This window comes from Oncorhynchus masou, chromosome 32 (genome assembly GCF_036934945.1).
Source record: "Oncorhynchus masou masou isolate Uvic2021 chromosome 32, UVic_Omas_1.1, whole genome shotgun sequence".
NCBI lineage: Eukaryota > Metazoa > Chordata > Actinopteri > Salmoniformes > Salmonidae > Oncorhynchus > Oncorhynchus masou.
Genome location: NC_088243.1, coordinates 31,553,478 through 31,568,642, shown reverse-complemented (window position 1 = coordinate 31,568,642; position 15,165 = coordinate 31,553,478). Strand labels below are relative to the sequence as shown.

At 41.9% G+C, this 15,165-nt stretch overlaps 1 protein-coding gene across 1 annotated transcript; it reads right to left on the bottom strand.

Annotated features, from left to right (window-relative positions):
• Positions 1-6,116: 6,116 nt before the first annotated feature.
• LOC135525922 (adenylosuccinate synthetase isozyme 1 C-like) lies at positions 6,117-14,657 on the bottom strand. The gene is made up of 13 exons (XM_064953895.1): positions 14,332-14,657; positions 12,482-12,584; positions 12,319-12,381; positions 12,173-12,223; positions 11,963-12,029; positions 11,444-11,551; positions 11,197-11,278; positions 10,983-11,109; positions 10,705-10,859; positions 9,170-9,294; positions 8,913-9,010; positions 8,604-8,753; positions 6,117-8,191 (listed from the first exon to the last, which is right to left on the bottom strand). Exons 1-13 carry the CDS (start codon positions 14,527-14,529, stop codon positions 8,139-8,141), a joined length of 1,380 nt encoding a protein of 459 aa, XP_064809967.1. The 5' UTR covers positions 14,530-14,657; the 3' UTR covers positions 6,117-8,138.
• Positions 14,658-15,165: the final 508 nt, after the last annotated feature.

Genomic DNA, 15,165 nt, shown 5'->3' with positions numbered 1-15,165 from the left:
CCCAACACTCTAACCACTAGGCTACCCTGCCGATTTAAGCTTTGTACATGTCCTAATAATTCAAAACATTGCTCAGAAAACCAGGTGTTTTAATCGGCATATGCTTACTAAGATTTTGACCTTTCACCAGTTAAGATTAGCAGAGTAAGGTGTTTAAATCAAATCAAATTTATTTGTCACACACATGGTTAGCAGATGTTAATGCGAGTGTAGTGAAATGCTTGTGCTTCTAGTTCCGAGCCATGCAGTAATATCTAACAAGTAATCTAACCGAACAATTTCACAACTACCTTATACACACAGGGGTAAAGAAATGAATAAGAATATGTACATAAAAATATATGAATGAGCGATGGCTGAAAGCATAGGCAAGATGCAGTAGATGGTATAGAGTACAGTATATACATATGAGATGAGTAATGTAGGGTATGTAAACATTATATAAACTGGTATTGTTTAAAGTGGCTAGGGATACATTTATTGCATACATTTTTCATTATTATAGTGGCTAGAGATGAGTCAGCCACTCAATGTTAGTGATGGCTGTTTAACAGTGATTGCCTTGAGATAGAAGCTGTTTTTCAGTCTGTCGGTCCCCGCTTTGATGCACCTGTACTGACCTTGCCTTCTGGGTGATAGAGGGGTGAACAGGCAGTGGCTCTGGGTGGTTGTTGTCCTTGATGATCTTTTTGGCCTTCCTGTGACATCGGGTGGTGTAGGTGTCCTGCAGGGCAGGTAGTTTGCCCCCAGTGATGCGTTGTGCAGACCTCACTACCCTCTGGAGAGCCTTACGGTTGTGGGTGGAGCAGTTGCCGTACCAGGCGGTGATGCAGCCCGACAGGATGCTCTCGATTGTGCATCTGTAAAAGTTTGTGAATGTTTTTGGTGACAAGCCAAATTTCTTCAGCCTCCTGAGGTTGAAGAGGCGCTGCAGCACCTTCTTCACCACACTGTCCGTGTGGGTGGACCATTTCAGTTTGTCCGTGATGTGTACGCCGAGGAACTTAAAACATTCCACCTTCTCCACTACTGTCCCGTCAATGTGGGTAGGGGGCTGCTCCCTCTGCTGTTTCCTGAAGTCCACGGAATGGTTTACATTAGTATTTCCATACTCTGCCTACCGCCATCATCAGTTTAATATCTAATTATTTGTGTGCATGTAAATGTAGACTACTCATTGTTTCAAATATACATATATTTGTAGCTACATAATATCCAAAATATAATTAATCAATGCACTACATTTGTATTGAAAACCGGGGTATGTAGCTATCATAGAAGTTTTATTTTAAAGGTTCCAGTGAAGTAGTGTCACGACTTCCACCGAAGGTGACTCCTCTCCCTGTTCGGGCGGCACTCGGCTGGCGTCGTCGCCGGCCAACGAGATGCCACCGATCCCTTTTCTTTTTCGTTTGGTTTTGTCTGTTTTGTGTTCACCTGTGTCTTGTTTAAATTAATCAGTGGGGTATTTAATCTCGCCCTACTCGCCAGATTTTGTGCGGGATTGTTTGTGTTAATGTTGTTGGTTTGCGGTATGTTACTGTTAAGCAGGTTTATTTTCACAGGACTGTTTTTCCCGCACGTTAGTTTAGTAGAGGAGCGTGTTCTTCCGTTTTTTTACGAGACTGCGTTCCTTTTTTCTTGTGGCTGCTTTTGTGGTCCTGTACTTGTTGTGTTAGTGGACCAGTAATAAAACGCCCTTGGAATTCTTGCTCTCCTGCGCCTGACTTCACACCCACCTCTCCTAGGGAGATTCTGACAGGTAGCTTCTCATCAAATTATGCTTTGTCAGGTGGTGTTGATGAAATTGTTGTAAAAACAAATCATATCCCATATTAGCCTACAATACAATTACTTGTATTTTTTAAATTTGTTTTAATTTCACCTTTATTTATCCAGGTAGGCAAGTTGAGAACAAGTTCTCATTTACAACTGCGACCTGGCCAAGAGCAAAGCAATGCGACACAAACAACAGAGTTACACATGGGATAAACAAATGTACAGTCAATAACACAATAGAAAAGTCTATATATGATGCTCTCTGCGCTTTTAATGGACCTCTGAGACTATCACAGTGCAGGTGCATTTATACGGAGACTTGATTACACACAGGTGGATTGTATTTATCATCATTAGTCATTTAGGTCAACATTGGATCATTCAGAGATCCTCACTGAACTTCTGGAGAGAGTTTGCTGCACTGAAAGTAAAGGGGCTGAATAATTTTGCACGCACAATTTTTCAGTTTTTGATATGTTAAAAAAGTTTGAAATATCCAATAAATGTCGTTCTACTTCATGATTGTGTCCCACTTGTTGTTGATTCTTCACAAAAAAATAAAGTTTTATATCTTTATGTTTGAAGCCTGAAATGTGGCAAAAGGTTGCAAAGTTCAAGGGGGCCGAATACTTTCGCAAGGCACTGTAGGTATTTGTAGTTGTTCACATATTCTAAGTCAGAACCGTCCAGAGTAGTGATGCTAGACGGGCGGGCGGGTGCGGGCAGTGATCAGTTGAAGAGCATGCATTTAGTTTTACTTGCATTCAAGAGCAGTTGGAGGCCATGGAAGTGTTATATAGCATTGCAACTCGTCTGGAGGTTTGTTAACACAGTGTCCAAAGAAGGGCCAGAAGCATACAGAATGGTGTCGTCTGACATCATTGATGTTTACAGAGAAAAGAGTCTGCCCGAGAATTGAACCCTATGGCACCCCCATAGAGACTGCCAGAGGTCCAGACAACAGGCCCTCCAATTTGACACACTGATCTCTATCTGAGAAGTAGTTGGTGAACCAGGCAAGGCAGTCATTTGAGAAACCAAGGCTGATGAGTCTGCCGATAAGAATGTGGTGATTGACAGAGTCGAAAGCCTTGGCCAGGTCGATGAATATGGCAGCACAGTATTGTCTTTTATCAATGCCGGTTATGATATCGTTTAGGACCTTGAGCGTGGCTGAGGTGCACCCATGACCAGCTCGGAAACCAGATTGCATAGCGAAGGTACGGTGAGATTCGAAAGATTTATCGTGGTGACAGTGTTTCCTAGCCTCAGTGCAGTGGGCAGTTGGGAGGAGGTGCTCTTATTCTCCATGGACTTTACAGTGTCCCAGACCTTTTTGAAGTTTGTGCTATAGGATGCAAATTTCTGTTTGAAAAAGCTAGCCTTTGCTTTCCTAACTGCCTGTATATATTGGATCCTAACTTCCCTGAAAAGTTGTGAAAAGTTGCATATTGTGGGGCAATACGATGCTAATGCATTACGCCAACAGATATTTTTTTGCTGGTCAAGAGCAGCCAGGTCTAGAGTGTACCAAGGGCTATATCTGTTGTTAGTTCATTTTTTTTGAATGGGGCATGCTTATTTTAGATGGTGAGGAAAGCACTTTTAAAGAATAACCAGGCATCCTCTACTTACGAAAAGAGGTCAATATCCTTCCAGGATACCCAGGCCAGGTCGATTAGAAAGGCCTGCTTGCTGAAGTGTTTTTTTGGAAGCGCTTGACAGTGATGGGGGTGGTCGTTTGACCAGTGATTGCTGAGATCCTGGTTGAAGACAGCAGAGGTGTACTTAGAGGGCAGGTGGGTCAGGATGATACCTATGAGGGTGCTCGTGTTTATGGATTTAGGGTTGTACCTGGAAGGTTCCATGATCATTTGTGTGAGATTGAGGGCATCTAGCTTTGATTGTAGGACAGCCAGGGTGTTAAGCATATCCCAGTTTAGGTCACCTAACAGTACAAACTCTGAAGATAAATGGGGGGTGATTAATTCACATATGGTGTCCAGGGCACCGCTGGAGGCTGAGGGGGGTCTATAACAAGCGGCAACAGTGTGAGACTTATTTCTGGAAAGGTGGATTTTTAAAAGTAGAAGCTCCAACTGTTTGGGCACAGACCTGGATAGCATGACATAACTTTGTAGGCTATAGCAGCAGTAGATTGAAACTCCACCCCCTTTGGCAGTTCTATCTTGGCGGAAAATGTTGTAGTTGGGGATGGAAATTTCAGAATTTTTGGTGGTCTACTTATGCCAGGATACAAACACGGCTAGGACATCAGGGTTGGCGGTGTGTGCTAAAGGAGTGAACAAAACAAACTTAGGGAGGAGGCTTCTGATGTTAACATGCATGAAACCAATGCTTTTACGGTTACAGAAGTCAACAAATGATAGCGCCTTTGGAATAGGAGTGGAACTGGGGGCTACAGGGCCTGGGTTAACCTCTACATCACCAGAGGAACAGAGGATAATTAGGATAAGGGTATGGCTAAAGGATATAAGAACTGGTTGTCTAGTTAAAATATGCCCCAGAGGTTTTGGATAATTTCAACCAATAGTTTTGAAAGTACTGCTCACAAGCCAAAGTGAATCCCTGTAAATTGTGCACAATGGTGTACTAATGCCATGTTCATAACCAAGAGACGTGGGAATTTACCACCATAGAGTTAGAGGACTGTAGTTGGATAAAACCAGTTTTGGTATGGATGTCTGCTGTCTGCAAGCGTCTGCTGGACTTGTGTAAAGTTTGCCGCCATTGGACTCTGGAACAGTGGAAAAGCTTCTCTGGAGAGATGAATCATGCTTCACCATCTTGCAGAATCTGGGTTTGACGGATGCCAGAAACTGCACTGCCCACAAGATGGCTCTTCAGAGGGTGGTGTGTCTGGATCACCGGGACCTGCCCTCCAGGACACCTACAGCACCCGATGTCACAGGGAAGGCCAAAAAATCAGCTTCTATCTCAAGACCATCAGACAGTTGAATAGTCATCACTAGCACAAACTACTTTACACAGAAATCATTGGAGAGCTAATTTGCCTGAATGCATAGTGCCAACTGTAAAGTTTGGTGGAGGATAAATAATAGACTGAGGCTGTATTTCATGGTTCGGTCTAGGCCCCTTAGTTCCAGTGAAGGGAAAACTTAACGCTACAGCATACAATGACATGCTAGATGATTCTGTGCTTCCAACTTTGTGGCAACAGTTTTGAGAAGGCCCTTTCCTGTTTCAGCATGATAATGCTCCGTGCTCAAAGCAAGGTCCATACAGAAATGGTTTGCCGATATTGTTGTGGAAGAATTTGACTGGCCTGCACAGAGCCCTGACCTCAACCCCGGCGAACACCTTTGGGATGAATTTTAACTCCAACTGTGAGCTAGGCCTAATCGCCCAACATCAGTGCCGACATCGCTAATACTTTTGTGGCTGAATGGAAGCAAGTCCCCGCAGCAATGTTCCAAAATCTAGTGGAAAGCTTTCCCAGAATTAACACCCATGATTTTGGAATGAGGTGTTCGAAGAGCAGGTGTCCACATACCTTTGGTCATGTAGTGTATGTGTACCCAACCAATAAAATTAGATTTGATTTAGTCTTTACTGTATAGCGGTAAATTCCCACTTCCTACTTGGTTAAGAACACAGCATATGTCGTCCATTTCTCATGATATGTTGCGTCCTTTTTTGTGTGCACTTCTTAAGATCATACAACATGTTCCAAATTTGTCAGTGCTTAAGATCCCGGATTGCATCTTTAACAAGGATTCCAATTATTTATCGCACTCTTTCACTCCTGAACTTGTTTATTATGCAAACAGACAACTTGGTGATACAAAATATATGGTGTCTGCCTGCGGGTGTAATAAATGTGTAAGGGAGTGAACTTTATTTTTAATAAGGATTACATGGAAAAAAATAGAACCGCTCTGAAATGACAATCGATGGCCCTCCCTTAACTCTAACTGAACACTTGGAAAAAAAGTGACCCTCCCCTAAACTTCAAATAATAATTCAAACATAAAGCTGATGGCTGAAAACTTGTCTACCATTTACCCACACGCTTGGACAGACCAGCACCTTAGATATCCATTATTATAAAATGTTCTTCCTCCTGTAAGTCTTACATGGCAACGCAGGAATTTTGATAGCGTACAGGGCTGTGGGCCAGAAGGTTGTGGGTTCGCAGACCACCGTGGACAAGAGAAGTGGTGGAAAGATCCCCTTCATAGTGAACACATTGCATGAATCTATCATCTTACTTGCAAGTCCGAGAATAAAAATGGCCTTTTATAAAGAATGTCCGATGAAGTCGTGGACAAGAGAAGTGGTGGAAAGATCCCCTTCATAGTGAACACATTGCATGAATCTATCATCTTACTTGCAAGTCCGAGAATAAAAATGGCCTTTTATAAAGAATGTCATGCAATTTTACATCATTTTACACATTATCAGAATCTTTTTTTAATACACACAAATTACCAAAATTACAGGCTAAGAATGGACATAGGCTTAGCTCTATGTGATCATTTTATAATGTTTACAACGAAACTGTCCCTGTTTGCAAATAATAAAATCTGAGACATCAAGTTGCAGCCTGGTCTGGTAGACTAAACATAACATAGTAAACGTAAACCCGAGACACACAAATTAGTATGATATTTTATGTTCGGTATGGTTACATAAAACAGATGGTTAGTTACGGCAAAAATGAAATTAGGGTGGTTGGGTAGGCTTATAACCCGAACGTCTAGTAATCCAAAGGTTGTGAGTTTGAATCTCAACACGGACAATTTTACCTAATTAGCAACTTTGCAACTACTCAGCATGTTAACCAACCTGTCCCTTGACCCTTTAGCTAACCTTTCCCCTAACCCTAACCATTTGACCTAACTCCTAAAGTTAACCCAGACCGTAAGCCTAACCCCAAGCCTAGCAAATGAATACATACCATACGAAACGTAACATATCATACGAAATGGAGTGTCTCAGATTTACGTACAGAATAATACGAAATGCTCCGAGACCAGGTCGGCAGCAATCAGAGCATTGTACTTTCAAAAGTTAGGCCTAACTTTCCACCCAAGAGAGAGTAAGCCTAGAGACACAGAAAAATTTAATATTTACTGCTGCCTCCTCTTCTCTAAAAACTGTCTGGTATTAAATATCTTCTATTGTACAGAAAGTGAATAGCTTAATTGATAGTGACAGAATTACAGTTCTTCCCAAGCAAAGTCATTTTTTCGTCTCCTTGACTATAGAAGGTTGCAGCTCAGGGTCTGAAAGTCAAAGAAACTAAACAACTACCAATGATATCCCCATATATAGTAGTAGCAAGCTATCAAAGTTGACCTCCGGTCCTCCTCCTCATCTTCAAGCTCTCCTTCTCAAGCTGATCAGAACATAGGTTATAGGCTAGTCTGCACGCAAGATAGTGCATTGTTTGGACTAGGCCTAATATAAAAAATATATATATATTATGTTTGCAAGAGACATTTGACTCTCCTTTTAAACTTCCACCATAGTCCTACATTGCAGCACATAAACACGTTTTTGATCAGCAAGAGCAGAGCAGGCCGGGGCTCAGGGTGGAAAACCCCATTGCAGTGTGTAATGCAGCCTAGTTTCATTTACACCATCCCAGCAGCTTTCTTAAAAATATAACTTTGCTCTGTGCTTCTCCGAGCATGCAATTCATAGCCTATAGCCAATAAGCTATGGATCTTTTGATTGAGACCACACTAAATAGCCTATAGACGCACTTGATATTGCGCCCCCAGTGGAGAATCAGGGTTGAGGGGCGGCATCGGGCACACATCGATATATATAGCCTAACAAGCAGCTCATTCTAAAACACTGAGAAATATAGACATTTCATCAATCAATTACAAATTACATGACCCTCCCCTGGACTAGATTTTAAAAAAAAATACAAAGCCCTCCCCTTGACTGAAATTGAAAAAGCATTACCCTCCCCCATTTTCTCCAGGTACACATTATGTAGATTTTGATCCATCCCTAAAGAAGACCAAAAACATAAGGCAGTTAACATTACTCAGGAGGAAAAGTTATTGGGTGTGTTTTTTTCTTTCAGGGTTGTTGTGTGGCACAAGGTAAGATTTACACATGGCTCAGTCATACTGCAGGACTTTCTGGCAGACATCATGACAAGGCAATTTACTGATGCAACACAGATAGATGTAAAGTTACCAACGTTTCCACTCAACATTGTTTCAAGGCTACACGTATCTGTTGGCAACAGGTTCTACAGAATATTAGATAGTTTGAGGGTTGTAAACATATGTCGCATCAAGCCACATCTTGTCCATCCATGTGCATCCATCTTGGGGAGAGAAAAGGAAATGTCTCTAGAACATCTGGATCATGCACTCTCTGGACTTTCCGACGCCAACCCACTTAACTGTAGAGAGAAATTACAAAGGACATGTCAAAAAACACTCACAAATCCCAAAAACTATTACACTAGACGAGTATCATTCTTTCAGAATTGGGTACATGTTATAATATAGCCAATACTGCCCCCCACTGGCACATTGAAGCCATGTCCCTGTACAAAGGCTCTTCAGTTTCCCATTCAGTGGTCAGTATGCTGGACTGGTTGTATGGTTGTAGCTGGTAAAACTGGGTCACCTTCAGTAGGCATTGCACTGAAGAAAATATTTTGAAACGTGGTAAAATGGAGGAGATACTACTATGGCGTATATTCCTATTTGTTCAATAAGAAGGCTTATTTTTGATTTCAGTTTGTGCCCTACTGAAGACTAACTAGCCTGCTGTCAGCAGGAACTCCCTGTATCCTGCATGTAACTTACTGGGCACTCCAATGTGGTTCTCCACAAAGCGGATGTAGTTCTGAGCCTTCTGGGGGAGATCATTCCACTTCCTGGCTGCAGACGTATCACTCTTCCAGCCTGGGAAGGTCTCATACTCTACCTCCACTTTGTGCAACAGCTCCATGTTAGCTATGTGAATGAAGGTAGACGATAATTAATCATCCGAAGAGAAATCAAATGTTTGTCGAGATAATACTTAATGAATGTCTCTTTTACAGTGTTGGCCTAGTCTGGTTCAAGTAGGCCTACTTCTTAATCAATCAATACAGTTGAATGTAGAGAGCATACCTGGGAAATGGGGAATTCTTTTGCCATTGATTTTGTAGGCCACTCCTACTTTGATCTCATCCAGCACATCAAGGATGTCAAGTTTTGTCAAAGCAATGCTGTTAGGAAACAATGTTATTTGTTTAACACATTTGAGAAAAAAGAGGAAAACTACTACATGAATTACATTCAGACGAGCATTCACAGGCAGCGACAGTACATTGAACCAGTCAGATAAAGACTTCATAGCGGGTGATATTTTAGTCCTATCCACTCACGCAGTGAAGCCATTGATCATGTGGGCGTATCTCAGGATGACCAGGTCCAGCCAGCCACAGCGACGTTTCCTGCCCGTTGTCACGCCCACCTCATGACCTCTCGTCTGCAGCAGCTCACCTGTTGCCTGCACAAAACAGACTCAGTTATCTAGAATCAAATCAAATTTTATTTGTCACATGCGCCTAATAAAACAAGTGTAGAGCGTACCGTGAAATGCTTACTTACAAGCCCTTAACCAACAGTGCAGTTCCATGAAGAGTTAAGAAAATATTTACCAAATAAATAAATAATGAGGCCATATACAGGGGGTACCGGTACCGAGTCAGTGTGCGGGGGTACAAGTTAGTTGAGGTAATTTGTACATGTAGGTAGGGGTGAAGTGTAATAGTCTGGTGGCCATTTGATTAATTGTTCAGCAGTCTTATGGCTTGGGGGTAGAAGCTCTTAAGGAGCCTTTTGGTCATAGACTTAGCGCTCTGGTACCGCTTGCCGTGTGGTAACAGAGAAAACAGTCTATGACTTGGGTGACTGGAGTCTCTGACAATTTTATGGGCTTTCCTCTGACACTGCCTAACATATAGGTCATGGATGGCAGGAAGCTTGGCCCCAGTAATGTACTGGGCTGTACGCACTACCCTCTGTGGCGTCTTGTGGTCAGATGCCAAGCAGTTGCCACACCATGCGGTGATGCAATCGGTCAGGGCACTCTCGATGGTGCAGCTGAAGAACCTTTTGAGGATCTGAGAACCCATGACAAATCTTTTCAGTCTCCCGAGGGGGAAAAGGTTTTGTCATGCCCTCTTCACGACTGTCTTGGTGTGTTTGGACCATGATAATTCGTTGGTGATGTGGACACTAAGGAACTTGAAACTCTCGACCCACTCCACTGTGTCGAGATCACTTGGTTAATCTATAGTCATTTTTGGGTACTAATCCTAATGGTTTTATTAATAAAATGTTATAAAATGCTTAATAAACCAATAGATTTACAGTTGGAGTGAGGGATCAAGCTGAAACATGTTGAACAGCAGTTCCATGGGCAGTTCTCATGTTAGGTAACATAACCCCAGACCAGACAGTAAATCTATATTGAACCCTGACTCTGGCCTAAATTTAGGCCTTGAACATGTGTTCAGCATTAGAGCTAAGTAGTGTTTTAACAGACCTCTCACACAATCTGAGAGCTGGCCATAGAGGCAGCGCATTTTGAGACCAGGCTTGTGAGGGTCATGAGACCTTAAACACTAGGCTTACTATACATATCCAACTCTACCTGTACCTCAAAAGAAAACAACATGTCTAAAGAAACTGCAAGAGAGTGACTTAGTCACGGTAAATATCAAACTGCAAAATGCAGTATAACCTCTGCTAAGAGGCCTTCACCTTTATGGCATAGGTGATAGTGGACACTCTCACTCAAGGTCACTGGTTCAAGTCTTGCTCTGGCTGATCCCCTTTAATCGTTTCTCTCAGTAAGGAGATGCTACTGTAAGGCAAGAGTCAGAAATGTCCAGGTAGATGAAAGAGATCTTACATTGAGTTGTTCTGTGGGGAAGGCACCAATTCCTACCCTGGTGGTGTAGGCCTTTGATACACCATACACTTCACCAATATTCAGGGGAGGGATGCCAAGACCAGTGCATGCCCCACCAACAGTGCAGTTTGATGAGGTCACAAAAGGATATGTGCCTAAAGGGAAGAGAGAAAGTGGGACTTAAACTTACATAGAGATGAGTTGTCCATTTAACCATCAAACTTCCCTGTCCATCTCATCATTGGCACAATCCTCAATGGGACTATGACATGTCTTACCAAAGTCAATGTCGAGGAGGGCAGCATTGGCCCCTTCCACCAGAATTTTCTTTGGGGGTCCATGAAGAGCCTCATACATGTAGTAGACTCCATCCCGCACCATCGGCCGCAACCTCTCTCCATACTCCTGCACAATACAAGACAACAAGAAGTTTCATAGATCTAATATATCTGTAGCCCATGACTATTCATTCAGAGGGGATTTACCACATACCTTCAGTTTTTTCAGCTGAGTATCAGTATCAACTGTCAGGGATGAGTACATGGACTGGTACTGTGCGACAAGGTTCTTGAATCTGAAAGAAATCCCCAAATCATCTCAATGTCTATTACTGCTCACTCCAGTGGGTCAATTTAGTTCAAGAGCAAAGTCTCAAGAGAGGCAATGTTGGACTCTCAAAATGTTTGTTGTATGTGAGGTTTAGATGTTTATATTGTGTCCTGTCTGTCAGTAAGCATACTTGGTAGAGAACTCTTTAAAGTCTCCCAGAAGGTCACAGACACGCAGTCCAATGCGAGATGCTTTGCTGGTATAGGTGGGTCCAATGCCTTTCTTGGTCGTTCCAATACTGTCATGAGGAAAAACACCTGTTTTAGCTGAGGGGATTACAAAATAGAATCTGCAATTTTTCATCGGCTGTGGAAGTGATTATAATAATAATTTGGTGGGTGCTTATTTGTCCTATTTCACACATGTACAAGTGTGTAGTAATATGCACGAGTGAATTGGAAATGTGTTTTTGCATATCCCATCTCCCCCTGAAAGTGGGGTCAAGGCCAAAGTCAGCCATTATCAATGCTCAAGGGCACATCAACAGATTGTTCACCTTGACGGCTCGAGATTCAACTAGCGATCTTTCGGTTACTGGCCCAACACTCTAACCGCTAGATTACCTTCCACTTGACTGAAGTCTCTATTGACAGTGACCCATTGTATTCCCGTCCCCTATGTAAGCAACCATTGCCTTCCCTACCCTTACATCTTTCCCTCTGTCGCTTGTCGCTGGGTCTCCTGAATTCCATCCACAACCTGGTGGAAATCAAACACTGTCGAAAAATCAAAGCAAAATAAATGTCATCTTTTCTCTAAGCACAATACAAAGATATACATTATGCAGATAAACACACACTACTAAAATAGCACATATAATCTTTGCTTCATTTGTGAAACCAGAAAAATACAAACATACCGAGGTGAGCTCTGTCAGAGACAATTAGTCTCTTCTCCCAACCTTTGAGACCTGGTCAGAGAAAGGAGAATAAAAAATGACTGGAATGGTTTCCTCGAACTTGAAAATTACAGTATTGACTGTTTTTCTAAAAATACTTGATTTACCTTTCTTCTCATTCTTCTCCGCCTCCTCAAACAAGCCTGGTAGGTGTATGACTACGCCATTACCTAAAATGGACCATATGCTGGATAAATGAGCACATATAGACAGTTTCCCATTGGGGTCACCATTCCCAGTGGAAATGGTAATAAAGATAGAAACACTCACCAATGACACATATGCTTTTGGGGTTGATAATGCCACTGGGGAGAAGGTGGAAGTCATACTCTGTGCCTTCTACTACCACTGTGTGGCCTGCATTGTTACCACCCTGGAAGATCAAAACAAGACTTTCAACAAAGTCTAGTGGCATGATGTCACAAAAGGACAGTTATTGAGTTGATTAATGGCTGTTACTTGTAATGGGATAGCAACATTTGGACATAAAACAGCCAGGACATCCACTGGCCATACATCCAGAGCAAATTCATAATCCTATCTGAATCAGTGGATAATAGAGTCTAAGCCCCCCTGTCACCAAGCTACCCCCCTACCAACTATTTTAACATACTTGGCTGCCAGACCCTCCACTCCTTGCCCCCTGGCTAAGACCTGGCCTTCTCACATGTCAAGTCACCCTGGGAATGTGACCCTTCACCAGCAGTGGGTTGGGCTGGCCGAAGGAGTACACAGAGTGCTCAGTGATGTGACTTGCTGTCAATAGAGAGTACAACACAACTGTGTAATGGCCTTTACACTGCAAGTGGCCCAAAATATTACTTCTGAGCAAGTTTAGTTTTTCCTTGCTGGCCAATGAGAAATTTTGTCTGTGAGTCTCTCTCTCTCTCTCTCTCTCTCTCACACCACCCCTCGAAACCTGGCTCCTCAAGGTTTCTTCTTAGGTTCCTGCCTTTCTATGGAGTTCTTCCTAGCCACTCTGCTTCTACATCTGCATTGCATACTCTTTGGGGTTTTAGGCTGGCTATATGTATAAGCACTTTGTGACAACTGCTGAGGTAAAAACTGCTTTATAAAATACATTTGATTGATTATTGACATAATTTTCATTCAGGTTAGTCTCATAGGAGAAAAGGTGCTATCTAGAACCAAAAAGGGTTCTTCGGCTGTCCCAATATAGGAGAACCCTTTGAAGAACCAATTTTGGTTCCAGGTAGAACCCTTTCCACAGAAGGTTCTACATGGAACCCAAAATAGTTCTACCTGAAACCAAAAAGGGTTCTACCTGGAACCAAAAAAAAGGTTCTTCTATGGGGACAGCCGCAGAACCCTTTTGTAACCCTTTTTACTAAGAGTGTAGAGTGACCAAGTTATAACACCCTCTTTATGTTAATACACCTTTGTAATAATATGAGTATTGATCCAATTGTGATCTTATGCTACCTTTCCCTGTCATTACTGTGTGATTTTAGACTTTAATTTGCAAGAAATAGTTATAGTTTTTCCATATTGTTGGTACTTTGGTCTATTTGAGCAGTTTACTATAGGTCAGATAGAGAAAATGTCCAGCTGGATGGATTCCTCATTGAGAGAATATGCTTCCAAGTTCTTAATGATCATGTTACAAGTCTCAAAAAGGGACAATTAACCATTTAATAGTATTCCAAGGTAAAACGTTTCATTTCAACTCCAGTCAAGTCAACAATTCAAAGTGGTGTTGAAGAACTGGTAATATCACCATGTTTTCTAAATACATGTTTTAATTATTTTAATTATTTAAACTAATATCCTGTATTGATAAAATAGATTCATCCTACATTCCATTATAGCCTACTGAGGACATCACATGAAACATTTACGTGCCAAAAAACGTTCTGAAACATCACTCCACTGAACAAAATAATAACAACAGTAAGCTATTTCAAGGTTTTTTCCAATGCCTGCCACACACCTGTCATACGGTTGTAAAGTACACAGACAGTCACCGATTCAGGTATGTTGAGACATTACTTTTCTAAAGACACGTCATGAATTTCACACAATCAAAATGCGTTATAACTTTTCTCAGTTCAAGCATGTCAAGGTTACATTAATATCGCATTATATGCACACGATATTACCTGACATCTGCAAACAAGGTCAGACTGAGTCGCCAGTAAATCGACGACTTTTCCTTTGCCTTCATCTCCCCATTGCGCACCGAGCACCACAGTCACTTTGTTCCCTGTGTCATTCCGTGGCCGCTTCAGCCCTTGGGTAGGGTTGGAGGGGGAATTTGTAGAACTCTTGTGGTCTTTTGCTGACCAGCTCAACGACATGATGTTGCTTCGGCTGTCTGTCTGAAACAGACTAGAATGTTTCTAACAGTAGCTTTGCCATATCAGTGTCTCCATGATGTCAGAGCAGGACACACGAACGCAGGAGGCAGATCTCGAACCGCGCCTGGCAGCACTGTCGCCCAAGTCCACGTTTCCATAAATACTTGTTTGATGTCAATAAAGAGAAAGGCAATCTCATAATGTGAATTCATTTTTTATTATACTCCATAATCAACATTCGAGTCTAATTATGTTAGTCTATTTGCTAACATGGCACCGTCTAAGCTATCACATTTCTAGAGATAGAAAACTTCCAGGGCTTAATTAACTTACTTAAAATTGCACCATACATTTTTAAGTGATGCCTTAAGTGTTCATATTTTATACTGTCTGTGTGTTTGTCCTACTGAAGACCCCTGTCAGTCCTGAACGAATTGCCCATCGGGGTTTAATACACGTGTATTGTATTGTATTGTAAATGATAATTGTAGAAATAAGTTCGTTATTGATAACAGCAGGAAGAAAGCTGATATTTTTTTCCTATATGCCAAGTGTGGAATCAAAACGTTTAAAAAATGTTCACGACATTCACAAAAGACTGGAATACTATTTTCAGCACAACTGTTCCAACCAACA

Excerpts from the sequence above, each read along its gene's own strand:
- LOC135525922 (XM_064953895.1), bottom strand. The coding sequence starts at position 14,529 with ATGTCGTTGAGCTGGTCAGCAAAAGACCACAAGAGTTCTACAAATTCC. Across the intron at positions 11,552-11,962 it reads CAAGCGACAGAGGGAAAGAT|TATTGGAACGACCAAGAAAG; the intron begins GTAAGGGTAGGG and ends TCCTCATGACAG. Across the intron at positions 11,279-11,443 it reads TTTAAAGAGTTCTCTACCAA|ATTCAAGAACCTTGTCGCAC; the intron begins GTATGCTTACTG and ends GATTTCTTTCAG.